The sequence below is a fragment of the Carcharhinus amblyrhynchos genome, chromosome 20 (assembly GCF_965287045.1).
Source record: "Carcharhinus amblyrhynchos chromosome 20, sCarAmb.v2.hapA, whole genome shotgun sequence".
Lineage (NCBI taxonomy): Eukaryota > Metazoa > Chordata > Chondrichthyes > Carcharhiniformes > Carcharhinidae > Carcharhinus > Carcharhinus amblyrhynchos.
In genome coordinates, this window is record NC_137343.1 from 2,391,129 (window position 1) to 2,404,849 (window position 13,721).

Below are 13,721 nucleotides of genomic sequence, written 5' to 3' on the forward strand. Positions count from 1 at the left end.
AAATTGCCAAGCAAGATCAGCTTGTCGGTACTGCTCACTGCTGATAGTAGGGCATCTAGTTCTTCGTAGAAGTTATCTTTCATCTCGTCTGGGTTGTTCATTGTGGGGGCGTAGGCGCTGATCAGGGTGGCTTCACTTCTGTTCTGTAGCGGAAACTGTAATGTCATAAGCCGGCCGTTCACACCGTTGGGTCGACTATCAAGTTTCCAAACAAGGTGGCTCCTGACGGCAAATCCAACTCCAGCATCACGATGCTCATCGCTGTCACGACCGCTCCAGAAAAAAGTGCACCCACTTCCAGTTTCAGTCAACTGACCTATGTTGGCAAGACGCGTTTCACTCAGGGCTACAATGTCAATGTTGTATCTTGCAAGCTCTCTGGCAACTAAGGCTGTTCTTCTCTCGGCTCTGTCTGCTGTAGGGTTGTCCAAAAGCGTGTGCATGTTCCAAGTGCCGATGGTGAGTGGTGTCGCCTTGTGTTTTATTTTGTTTGTTTGGCCGCAAGATGGGATGCCTGCCAGCTGTGGTAAACTGGCCAGGGTGTAGTGAAGCAGGCAATGTTTAGGGCACCTTTTCTAGCCCCTTTCTCATTCTATGGAGGTGAGCAGTGCGTTCCTGAAGAGGACTGCTTAGTCGCCTCGGTAAATGCCGAGTTTCACTGCTGCTTCGGTCAGCGGAAAATTACCATTAGACCTGAGCCGCCTGTGTGCAGGTCTGTGACTACAGCTCCCAGTGTATCCTCACCTGCTGCTTTGTCGCTCGCCCATTGCCACAGGACTTCAAGGGTTGAACAGGAGACTGATGATGATGGTGTTGAGACAAGCATTTGATTTGGATTAAAGTGAGGGAGAGTTGTGCAGCATCAGCCTCACTCTCTTTTCCCAATTCCCATCTAGATCCAGTGACAAGAGTCAAGATGGCTGGAGATGGGACTAAGCGCAGTGGATGACCAGGATGTCTTCTGTGTCTTGTCCTGCTTTTTGCGTTCCACGACGCTTGCAGAGACTGCCTTCTTGACCGTTGGACCTTCCATTCGTCTCATCTGCTCAATCCGCCGGAGTCTGTCTTCACATGCTGGGATAGACATCTCCCTATCTCACCGAGGGCTGAGACACATCGGCTACCCTCACCTGGCTTGTCGAAGCTGTTGCCTGGCGTGTGGCCGCTGTCACATGCAAACAGCTACGGGGGAGCCACAGGTGAGAGCTGAGTGCCAGGTGGAGACAAAGGGTGGACAAACAGCCTTGAAAGGACACGACATGTTCCCCCACCAGAGGTACTACCCCTCCCTGACACCCCATACACACCCAAGCTGTGATACAACCAGAAAGGATGCTTTCTATGGTGCATCTGTAAAAGTTGGTGAGAGTTGTAACTGACATGCCAAACGTCCTTAGTCTTCTGAGAACATAGAGGATTGGTAGCCTTTCTTAACTATAGTATTAGCATGGGGGGACCAGGACAGGTTAAAGAAGAACTTTGCAGAAGAAAGTTGTTGGTGATCTGGACAGCTAAAAACTTGAAGCTCTCAACCCTTTCTACTTCGTCCCCATTGATGCAGACAGAGGCATGTTCTCCTTTATTGAAGTTGATGACAATCTCCTTCATTTTGTTGACATTGAGGGAGAGATTATTGTTGCCGCACCAGTTCACCAGATTCTCTATCTCATTCCTGTACTCTATCTCATCATTGTTTGAGATCTGACCCACTATGGTGGTGTTTATAGAATAGACCAATAGAATCCTACAGTATAGAAGGAGGCCATTCAGCCCATCGAATCTGCAATCCCACCCAGACCCTATTCCCACAACCCCATGCATTTACCCTAGCTAGTCCCCTGATAGTAAGGGGCAATTTATCATGGCCAATCCACCTAACCTGCACATCTTTGGACTATTTTTTAGTGTTCGCTCTATCTCTAAAGCCCAGAATTTTAATATCTAAAATATTACCATAAGCTAGGTATTCATACCAATTGCCTCTACCATGTCACCCAATTCAGTTCTGCTATTCTTACCTAAAATCTCAGTAATTTGCAAGTTGCAATTTCACAAATCTGTCAGAAGGAGCTGCTCTAGAACTGTGGTGCCTAATATAGCAGCCAATGGCTAAAGTGGCTAATTGACAATTAAATAAAAATGAACAATGGACATAATCAGTGGATCGATTATCTCAATGTATATTTGTTGTAAAACAGTAATATGTGAATGTTTTAATTCCTTGGTTAGTTGGAGATGTCTGTTCAGTAAATATCAATGCATGGTGTGCATTTATCTGTGTTTGGAAGATGCTGAAAATACTTGGCAAGTCTGATAGCTGCTGTGGTGATATACTGTTAACGCTTCAGATGGATGGCTTTTCATTTTACATGTTTTCCATGAAAATTAGTACATGTGGCTAAATGGTTAATACTTTTAAGGGTCTTATCTTTTTTTTTGGTAAACAAGAATCAAACATACATTACTTTTACAGAATGCATCTTTCACACTATATCCTGGTGAAATTACAGCTCTGGTGGGTGTCTCAGGGAGTGGGAAGAGCTCTTGTCTGCAGTTGATGGAGAATTTCTACAATCCACAGGCTGGTGAAATTTTACTGGATGGCTACCCAATTCAGGATTATGATTACAAGTATTTTCACACTAAGGTAATGTTACTGTTTGATTACTAATTGTTAAATATCCAGGATGTAATTTATGATAATATATCACAGGTGGAATTTTGTAGTCAGTTGCACAGAATGCTGGTTGAGGTGAGAAAACTGGTGTGTAGATCTCCAGTTGCACAGCTGAATTTTCTCTCCAGATATTATTGTACTCTATGCACAAAATACCTAGAGGTGTGGTTTTTGGCATTGCGCTGGCAAGGTGGGGCCTGATACAGCTGATAGCACAGGCTCCACAGAGATCGGATGCCAATTTTAGAGCTGCAGGCGAAGCCTCTTGATGTTCGAGCAGAAGCTGCAGGTGGAACCTGCAATTCCTTCCTGCATGTGCATGATTTAGGAGGGACACAGACACAGGCGGTTTAAGTGAATTTGTTAGTCCCAAGTAGGCTTACATTAACACTGCAATGAAGTTATTGTGAAAATCTCCTAAACACCACTCTCCAGCATCTGTTCAGGCACAGCAAGGGAGAATTTAACTTGGCCAATGCACTAACCCGCACATCTTTAGACTGTGGGAGGAAACTGGAGCAAACCCACACAGACACAGTGGGAATGTGTAAACTCCACACAGACAGTGACCCAAGCCAGGAATCAAAGCCAGGTCCTTGGCACTGTGAGGCAGCAGCACTAACCACTGTGCCACTGTGTTAATGGGGGCGTGCACAGCAATGAAAAGACAGTAGACCTCCTTAAAGTGCAACTGTACATATAATAACAAGTGTGCACAAATAATCAGCAATAATAGTGTACTCATGTCACTACTGTGAGATCAGCACTTCTTTATTTTATGTTTCTTGCCACTATGTCAAGGTGCTCCCCAACTGACATCCATAGCAGGTTGGATACAAGCTGCTCACTAATATGGAGCTTTGAGGCCCTGAGGCCCAGCTTGGTTTGGATCTCCTGCAGGGACAGGTGTACTCGTTGTGGTCCCATAAGCCTGAGCTGATAGGGTCCCTCAAAAGATTCCCTGCATTTCACCTGACAATCCTCTTCTCTTTTGGTGTCTGAGGGCCCCTCATTGACTCCTTGAAGGAAAGAGGATCCTGGGAGGAGGTTGAGGTGTCCCACCCCCCTCTCTGCAAAAGCTGGCTCATGACTGCAGCATTGGAGTTCTGGTCTTTGTGCATTTCTGGCAGAAACTGGGCCTTCTCCTGGACCTGGTTCTCCACGGTGTCTGCCACCCTCCTCATGGAGACCTCGATATGCACACATGTCAGTACCACTTCATCAGTCTGAAGGCAGACGTATTCCTCCACCTTATGTGCCACTCTGATGAGGGCTTCAGCCTGATGTTCTCTCACCTCTTGTTACATACCAGCATCTTGTCTAGGACCTCACTCAGAATTAGATGAAACCTCTTCCCCATCAGTTCTTCAAGTGCTGGTGACATTGGCTGTCTCTTCCTCTTCCTCCTCTGTGGACACATGTCAGTAAGGTGACCACCAGAGTGCGAGACCCTACCTGAGCTAGATGTAGTAATCACCAAAGTGTACATCTTTACATTGGTAGAGGGTGTAGGTGAAATGTAAAATCTGAAGTCTGTGTCCTTGCAATGAAAGGATATTATTTGAATCTGTCTCCATTTATGTGAATTCGTTGAGATAAAATTCCCATTTCTGTTTAGCATGAGGTAACTTTGTGCAGAACATTTTGATAAAACTTTTTAAAAAATTCTTGTTCAAGGTTGCTATGGTTGGTCAGGAGCCAGTGATGTTTGCCCGATCAATACAAGAAAACATTGTATATGGCCTGCAGGAGTGTTCTATAAATGTAATCGTGCAGGCTTCTAAGAAAGCTCATGCACATGAATTTATAACTGAACTGAAAGATGGCTATGATACAGGTAAAACATATTAACTACAGGTATTGTAATACTGGTGTTTTGATGTATAAAATTTGTAACAAACTCCTCCCTCAAAAGTACTGCATAAATATTTAATTTGGTCCACTTTTCATTTCATAATTACAGCAATGATCAGATCTGCTGCTTTCTTCCTCAAGCCTGAGGTTTCTTTTAAAATATATAAGCTATGCAACACACAAATGGGCATTGTTTTATCTTCTGCTAATGTGATCAATGTATAGTGTGAAAGGTGACATAGACCAAGCTGATAGATAGCAAGTGCCACACAAATGCCATCACTAACAAGAGAGAATCAAACTATTTCTCCTCTTGGCATTCAATGGCATTAATATTGTTGAATCCCCACTATCAACATGCTGGGAGTTACCACTGACCAGGAATTGAGCTTGTCCAGATATATAAATACAATGGCTACAAGAATAGTGAAGAGGTTAGGAATTCTGGGAAACTAATTCACCTCCTAACCCCCCTCCAAAGCCTGTCCACCATCTACAAGTCACGAATATGATTGAATACTTTTGACACTTCAGGAAGAGTGCAGCTCCAAAAACAGTCAAGGAGCTCAACACTACCCAGAACAAAGCACCCCAACCATCACTTTAAACATTCATTCTTCCACCACGCTGCAGTATGTAGCATCTGCAAGACGTGCTGCAGTAATTCACTAACACTCCTTCAACAGCACCTTTCGAACCCTCAACATCTTCCATCTAGAAGGACAAGGGCAGCAGATACACAAGAATCCTATTACCTGTAAGTTCCTCTCCAAACCACTCACCATCCTGACTTGGAAATCTACAGTTGCTGGGTTAAAAGCCTGAAATCCTTCTCCAATAGCATTGTGGGTTTACCTGCACCAGTTGTGCTGCAGCACTTCAACAAAGCGGCTTAGCAACAATTTATCAGGGGCAATTATGTGCCATTGTTCCTGAGGAGCAGTATCCAGAGGCAGCGATTTTTGGGCGTGTGAAGAGGCAGCAAAAAAGGTGCATTTTTCTGTTTATTTTGTTTAACTGTTTATTTCTAGTTTAAGTCGCGAGTTTTTCGGCGGTTTTTTTAAAATTAGTTAGAAACCGGAAGTCGTCACTAGGACGCTTACCGGTAGTTGTAGTTTTTTTTTCTTGAGCCCCTAATCCTATAAATTAGCGCAGAGAGGATACCTGATCCTCTACACTGGTAGAGAATCCCACCCTCCCACCTCCTCTAACCTAAATTATAAGTGTGGGAAAGTTTTTTTTTGGTTTTTTTTCTGCTGGTAATTGTTTCAGGGATGGCAGTTCAGGCAGTGTGCTGCATCTCCTGTGGGATGTATGTGGTGAGGGACTCCAGTATTGTTTCAGGGGATTTTACTTGTAAGAAGTGTGTTAGATTGATGCTTCTGGAGGAGCGTGTAAAGGAGCTGGAGGTGGAATTAGAGGAACTCCGCATAATTCGGGAGGCAGAGGTGGATATTGATAGGAGTTATAAGGAGATAGTCACTCCTAGAAATCAGTCTTGGGTCACTGCCAAGAGGAGGGGAAAGAAGCAAGTGGGGGGACAATCCCCTGGGGCTGTTCCCCTCCAAAATAGGTTTTCGGTCCTGGAGGCTACAGTTGAGGAGGAATCAACTGGGGATAGCCAAAGGGAGCAGGTCTCTGGGGGTGAGCCTATTGTAAAAACTCAGGTGGTTAGGGGATGCAAAAGATTGGGCCTCGTGATTGGGGACTCCACAGTTAAGGGGACGGATAGGAGAGTCGGTAGTAATGGTAGGGACTCAGGGCTGGTGTGTTGCCTACCAGGGGCTGGGGTCCGGGATGTATCAGAGAGGATATTCAAGACTCTTAGGGGAGAGGGAGATCAACCCCAAGTTATAATTCATGTGGGGACACATGACGTAGGGAGGCTAAGGGAAGGGGATATTAAGCAGAGATTCATGGAGTTGGGGTGGAAACTAAAGGCCAAGTCAGACAGAGTGGTTATCTCTGGACTCTTGCCTGTGCCACGGGATAGTTTAGAGAGGAATAGAGAGAGAGAAAGTTTGAACTTGTGGCTGAGGGGATGGTGCAGGAGGGAGGGGTTCAAGTACTTGAGCAATTGGGGCTCATTCTGGGGAAGGTGGGACCTCTATAAGAGTGATGGTTTACACCTGAACCAGAGGGGAACAAATATCCTGGGGGGTAAATTTGTGCAGGCTTTGCGGAGTGGTTTAAACTGATTCAGAGGGGGGGTGGGATCCTGAGTAGAGGGGGTGAAAGTGAGGGGGGCATAGATGGGGACTGCAATGCACGGCATTGTGGGGGTGGGGCGGAGCAGGGTTTGAAATGCGTATACTTTAATGCGAGGAGTATTCGCAATAAAGTGGATGAACTTGCAGCGTGGATCAGTACCTGGGACTTTGATGTTGTGGCCATTTCAGAGACATGGATAGAGCAGGGTCAGGAATGGATGTTGCAGGTCCCGGGGTACAAATGCTTTAGTCGGAGTAGAGAAGGAGGTAGAAGGCGGGGTGGGGTAGCATTATTGGTCAAGGACTGTATCACAGTGTCAGAGAGGAAGTTTGATGAGGACTTGTCTGTTGAGGTAGTATGGGCGGAGATTAGAAATAGGAGAGGAGAGGTCACCCTGCTGGGAGTCTTTTATAGACCTCCAAAAAGTTCTAGAGAGGTTGAGGAAAGGATTGCGGAGACGATCCTGGTTAGGAGTGAAAGTAATAGGGTAATTGTTATGGGGGACTTTAACTTTACTAATATTGATTGGAATTGCTATAGCTCTAGCTCGTTAGAGGGATCAGTTTTTGTTCAAAGTGTGCAGGAAGGTTTTTTGACTCAGTATGTAGATAGGCCAACTAGAGGTGAGGCTATATTGGATTTGGTGCTGGGTAATGAGCCAGACCAGGTGCTAGACTTGGAAGTTGGTGTGCATTTTGGTGATAGTGACCACAATTCGGTTACGTTCACCTTAGTGATGGAAAGGGATAGGCATGAACCTCGGGTCAGTAGTTTTAGCTGGGGGAAGGGTAATTATGAGGCTATTAGGAGAGAATTAGGAAGCATAGGTTGGACTAGGAGATTACAGGGACTGGGAACGTCCGAAATGTGGAGTTTTTTCAAGGAGCAGCTACTGAGGGTCTGTGATAGGTATGTCCCTGTCAGGCAAGGAGGAATTGGTAGGGCTAGGGAACCGTGGTGTACTAAAAAAGTTGATTCGTTGGTTAGGAAGAAAAAGGAGGCTTATGTTCGGATGAGGCTTGAGGGCTCAGGTAGTGCATTAGAAAGCTTTAGATTGGCTAGGAGGGAGTTGAAGAGAGAGTTAAGAAGGGCTAAAAGAGGACATGAGATGACTTTGGCTGATAGGATTCTCCTTAATCCTAAGGCGTTCTATAGGTATGTCAAGAACAGAAGGTTGGTTAGGGCAAGATTAGGGCCAGTTACAGACAGTAGAGGGAAGTTGTGTGTGGAACTGGAAGAGATTGGAGAGGCATTGAACCAATATTTCTCTTCGGTGTTCACGCAGGGGGACATGAATGTAGCTGAGGAGGACACTGGGGTGCAGGGGTGTAAAATAGACAGTATTGCAGTTGATACCGGGGATGTGCTGGATATTCTAGAGGGCTTGAAAATAGATAAGTCCCCTGGTCTGGACGGGATTTACCCTAGGATTCTCTGGGAGGCAAGAGAGGTGATTGCAGAGCCTCTGGCTCTGATCTTAAGGTCATCGTTGGTCTCTGGTATAGTACCGGAAGATTGGAGGACAGCGAATGTTGTCCCATTGTTTAAGAAGGGGAACAGAGACTTCCCCGGGAATTATAGACCGGTGAGTCTTACTTCTGTTGTGGGCAAGGTTTTAGAAAGAATTATTAGGGATAGGATTTATAGTTATTTGGAGAGTAATGAATTGATTAGAGATAGTCAGCATGGTTTTGTAGCAGGTAGGTCGTGCCTTACTAACCTTATTGAGTTCTTTGAGAAAGTGACCAAAGAGGTGGATAGGGGTAAGGCAGTTGACGTGGTATATATGGATTTTAGTAAGGCGTTTGATAAGGTTCACCATGGTAGGCTTCTGCAGAAAATGCAGATGTATGGGATTGGGGGTAATCTAGGTACTTGGATCAGGAATTGGCTAGCAGATAGGAGACAGAGGGTGGTGGTTGATGGTAAATATTCGTCATGGAGTTCGGTTACGAGTGGTGTGCCTCAGGGATCTGTTTTGGGGCCACTGCTGTTTGTAATTTTTATTAATTATCTGGATGAGGGTATAGTTGGGTGGATTAGTAAGTTTGCTGATGACACCAAAGTCGGAGGTGTGGTAGATTGTGAGGAAGGGTGTCATAGTTTGCAGGGTGACTTAGACAGGTTGCAGAGCTGGGCCGCGAGGTGGCGGATGGAGTTTAATGCGGAGAAGTGTGAGGTAATTCATTTCGGTAGGAGTAACAGATGTGTTGAGTATAGGGCTAACGGGAGGACTTTGAATAGTGTGGAGGAGCAGAGGGATCTAGGTGTATGTGTACATAGATCCCTGAAAGTTGGGAATCAAGTAGATAAGGTTGTTAAGAAGGCATACGGTGTCTTGGCGTTTATTGGTAGGGGGATTGAATTTAGGAGTCGCAGCGTCATGTTGCAACTGTACACAACTCTGGTGCGGCCGCACTTGGAGTACTGTGTGCAGTTCTGGTCCCCACATTACAGGAAGGATGTGGAGGCTTTGGAGAGGGTGCAGAGGAGGTTTACCAGGATGTTGCCTGGTATGGAGGGGAGGTCCTATGAGAGACTGAGGGATTTGGGGTTGTTTTCGCTGGAAAGAAGGAGGCTAAGAGGGGATCTTATTGAAACGTATAAGATGATTAGAGGTTTAGATAGGGTGGATAGTGATAGCCTTTTTCCTCGGATGGAGGAAGCTAGCACGAGGGGGCATGGATTTAAATTAAGGGGGGGTAGTTATAGGACGGATGTCAGGGGTTGGTTCTTTACCCAGAGGGTGGTGAGGGACTGGAATGCCCTGCCTGCTGCAGTTGTAAATGCGCCTAGTTTGGGGGCGTTTAAGAGATCTGTGGATAGGTTTATGGACGAAAAGGGATTGGTTTAGATTAGTGGGTCAGTGTTTTTTTTTAAAAAAACTGGTCGGCGCAACATCGTGGGCCGAAGGGCCTGTTCTGCGCTGTAATGTTCTATGTTCTATTAGAGATGGACAACAAACACTGCCAAACCAGCAATGCTCACATCCCATGAAAGAATTTTTACGAAGTGCAATGCTGTGAGATAATCAAAGTCTATTTCAATGGTGTCATACTCCTGTCATATCACATTTCTGCAGTAACACCTTTGTCAGATCTGCAAATCTCCTTGTCAACACTTACAATCACGTTGATTCATAAATTAGCAGCAAATTAGATTTGAATAGAATGGAACATACCAATTCATGATGTGGATATGCCGGCGTTGGACTGGGGTAAACACAGTAAAAAGTCTGACAACACCAGTTTTCAGTCCAACTGATTTATTTGATAGTAAATTCACTAGCTTTCGGGTTACATCGAACATAGAACACTACAGCACAAACAGGCCCTTCGGCCCACAAGTTGCGCCGATCACATCAATACCCACCAATCCATAGACCTTTCCATAACCCCCAATCCCATTAAATCCCATATACTCATCCAGAAGTCTTTTAAAAGACCCCAGCGAGTTCGCCTCCACCACCACTGACGGCAGCCGATTCCATTCACTCACCACCCTCTGAGTGAAAAACTTACCCCTAACATCACTTCTGAACCTCCCTCCCCGCACCTTAAATCTGTGTCCTGTCGTAGCGACCATTTCAACCCGGGGAAATAGCCTCTGAGAATCCACCCTATCTATTCCTCTCAACATTTTATAAACCTCTATCAGGTCGCCTCTCAACCTACGCCTCTCCAGGGAGAAGAGTCCCAGCTCCCTCAACCTATCTTCATAAGGCATGCCTCCCAATCCAGGCAACATCCTTGTAAATCTCCTCTGCACCCTTTCAATAGCTTCCACGTCCGTCCTATAGTGAGGCAACCAGAACTGCGCACAGTACTCCAAGTGGGGTCTGACAAGGGTCCTGTAAAGTTGCAGCATTACCTCCCGACTTCTAAACTCAATCCCTCGATTAATGAAGGCCAGTACACCATACGCCTTCTTGACCACATCCTCCACCTGTGAGGCCGATTTAAGAGTCCTGTGGACCCAGACCCCAAGATCCTTCTGCTCTTCAACACTGCTAAGACTCCTGCCCTTGATAGTGTACTTGTTCATCCCGTTGGTCCTGCCAAAATGGACCACTACACATTTATCCGCGTTGAAGTCCATCTGCCACTTCTCCGCCCAGTCTTGCATCCTATTTATGTCCTGCTGCAACTTCTGACATCCTTCCAGACCATCCACAACACCACCGACCTTCGTGTCAGCGGCGAACTTACTGACCCATCCCTCCACTTCCTCATCGAGGTCATTTATGAAAATGACAAACAGCAAGGGTCCCAGAACAGATCCCTGGGGCACTCCACTGGTGACCGACCTCCATGCAGAAAAAGACCCATCCACAACCACTCTCTGCCTTCTGCAGGCAAGCCAGTTCTGGATCCACAACGCCAAAGCCCCTTGGATCCCAAGGGGATCCCCTTCACCTGACGAAGGGGCTAACCCGAAAGCTAGTGAATTTACTATCAAATAAATCGGTTGGACTGAAACCTGGTGTTGTCAGACTTTTTACTGTACATAACAATTCAGACAGACAAAGAAGTATGAAAATTACCAAACGTGAGTCAATGATCTGTAAATTGCTGCCAATAAAACTAGCAGGAAACTAGTAAAATTGATCAAAATCCTTTCTTGGCAGCACACTTTCTCAGTAACTGGAGTCCACAGTACTTCAAATGTGGTAGGATAGTGCAATTCCTGGCAATGATTATTGAGCATGCTTATTGTGAAGAATGACACTTTCATGGGTTTATAGAGACCCTGCAGTGCAGATGGAGGCCACTCAGCCTACCAAGTCTGCACCAACCACAATCCCACTTAGGCCCATCCCCATAACCCAACATATTTACCCCACTAATCCACACATCCCAGGACACTAAGGGGCAATTTAGTATGGCCAATCAACCCAACCTGCATATCTTTGGATTATGGGAAGAACCAGAGCACCTGGAGGAAACCCACACAGACACAGAGAACGTGCAAACTCCACACAGACAGTGACCCAAGCCAGGAATTGAACCCAGGTCCCTGGAGCTATGAAGCAGCAGTGCTAACCACTGTGCCATTCTACCACTGGAGCATCACCAGTGTTCTTTGGTCTTTAGGGTTAGTCACTGTTTCAAAAGCCGTGAAGTCGAAGTTTAAGTTCTTCCAGTAACTTGAACAATATAGCAGAGCTGTGCAGCTGATTATTTCTATTGGTGACTGAAACAAATCTGTAGAGGAGAACTCACCTCACAGCATGCAAAACATTAATTTCTGTGTAAGATCGTTTAAACAGTTTTCTACTTGCCTTAATCAGAGACTGGACAGAAAGGCACAAAGCTGTCAGGAGGCCAGAAGCAAAGAATTGCCATAGCTCGTGCATTGGTTCGTGCTCCTCAAGTTTTATTACTGGATGAAGCTACTAGTGCATTGGATGGAGAAAATGAATTTAATGTAAGTAAATATGTCACTCATTGGCACAGCTTCTAACCTTTTACATAAAAAGTGTGACAAGGTATTTAATAAGTAAATGCAAGGAAAAGATATGCTGATTCAGGAAAGATTAGGAAAGACCAACAATGACTTACATCCATCTAGTATTTTAATATAGAAAAACAGTTCAGGCATATACCCAGGGACATAAGAAAAATATGGATTCTAAACCAAAGAAAATAATAGGAGGGGTGACGAAAATATTTATCAAAAATCTGTGTTTTAAGGAGAGTAATTAAGGAGGAAGAAGAGTTGGAGAGATTTTAGGAAGAAAATTATGGAACATTGGGTTAGGTGGGAGAAAGCACTGCTGTCAATGGCAGTCTGGAAGATACATAAAAGACCATGGTCATGGAAATTGAATTCAGATAGGTTGAGGATGCGGATGGGAGTGGGGAATGGGACAGAGTTGTAGCACTGGAGAAGTTTATAGACAGTGGGAGGGGTGAGGAAACAGGAAATGAAACCTAAGGATGACAACAAAATTTGAACTCCATATTGGGGAATTAGGTGCCGAAATGGATCAGCTGGTTATGGAGAAATGAGCATGTGTGATGAAACTTAAGAAATGACTAGCAATATTTTGGTCGCACTGGTGTTTATGGAGGGTGGATTAAAGGTTGTTTAGGAGATCTGTGGAATTCCCTGCCCAGTGAAGCAGTTGAGGTCACCTCATTGAACGTTTTTTAAGGCAAGGATAAATAAATTTTTGAACAGTAAAGGAATTACGGGTTATGGCGTGCGGGTGGGTAAGTGCAGCTGAGTCCATGAGAAGATCAGCCATGATCTTATTGAATGGCAGAGCAAGCTCAAGGGGCCAGATGGTCTACTCCAGCTTCTAGTTCTTATGTAGATTATTGGAATTGTCAAGTATAGACAAAGGCATAATTAAGTGATTAGGGAGTAAATGGCCTGAGTAGGAGCACAGGTGGATACAGTATACTGTATTATTCATCTAACTTCCACTTCTTGAAGATGTGCTGAATGCTATTCTTCAATTCCACATCTCCACAACCCAGAATTCCATGTTGCCTTTTCCATAACATTTTCTTGATTATTGAAAGCACTATATATGGACCTGTTTTATTTTAAATATGTTAAGCATTCCCACCTTGGTGCATGTTTTTGTATTTAAATCAGGAGTGTTATAACTTCTGATTTAGAAATGCTCTGGTGTAATGTTTTCACGAATATTTGTTTCCAACTTCTCAGATCATAATTTTAGTACATGCCAAATTGCAGTGAAATATTCTTCTCAAGAGAACCTCACAATATTAGTCAAACTTAACCACAATGACAAGGATATTGATTATGTGTTATGAATAATTTACTCTATTTTTATTGTCCAGTATCACTGTGGCAAAGAAGAATAGCCAAGAATATAGAATTTTTTCTCAGACAGCTTTGTCTGCCCTTTCATTTCATCGTTTAATAACAAATTATTGTACAATATTGCTAAAATAAATTGGTCAAATGTCTTTTTGACTATTATGAAATGTAGAAATTTCTATAT

General features: G+C 44.6%; 1 protein-coding gene across 1 annotated transcript in view; it reads left to right on the forward strand.

The window, feature by feature from the left end:
- The window catches only part of abcb9 (ATP-binding cassette, sub-family B (MDR/TAP), member 9), a 51,634-nt gene that overhangs the window by 37,262 nt on the left and 651 nt on the right, over positions 1-13,721 (forward strand). Inside the window, exons 8-10 of the mRNA XM_080208638.1 lie at positions 2,474-2,647; positions 4,355-4,514; positions 12,033-12,169. Of these exons, the coding sequence (XP_080064764.1) occupies positions 2,474-2,647; positions 4,355-4,514; positions 12,033-12,169 (471 nt within the window). The remainder of the gene's footprint in view (positions 1-2,473; positions 2,648-4,354; positions 4,515-12,032; positions 12,170-13,721) is intronic.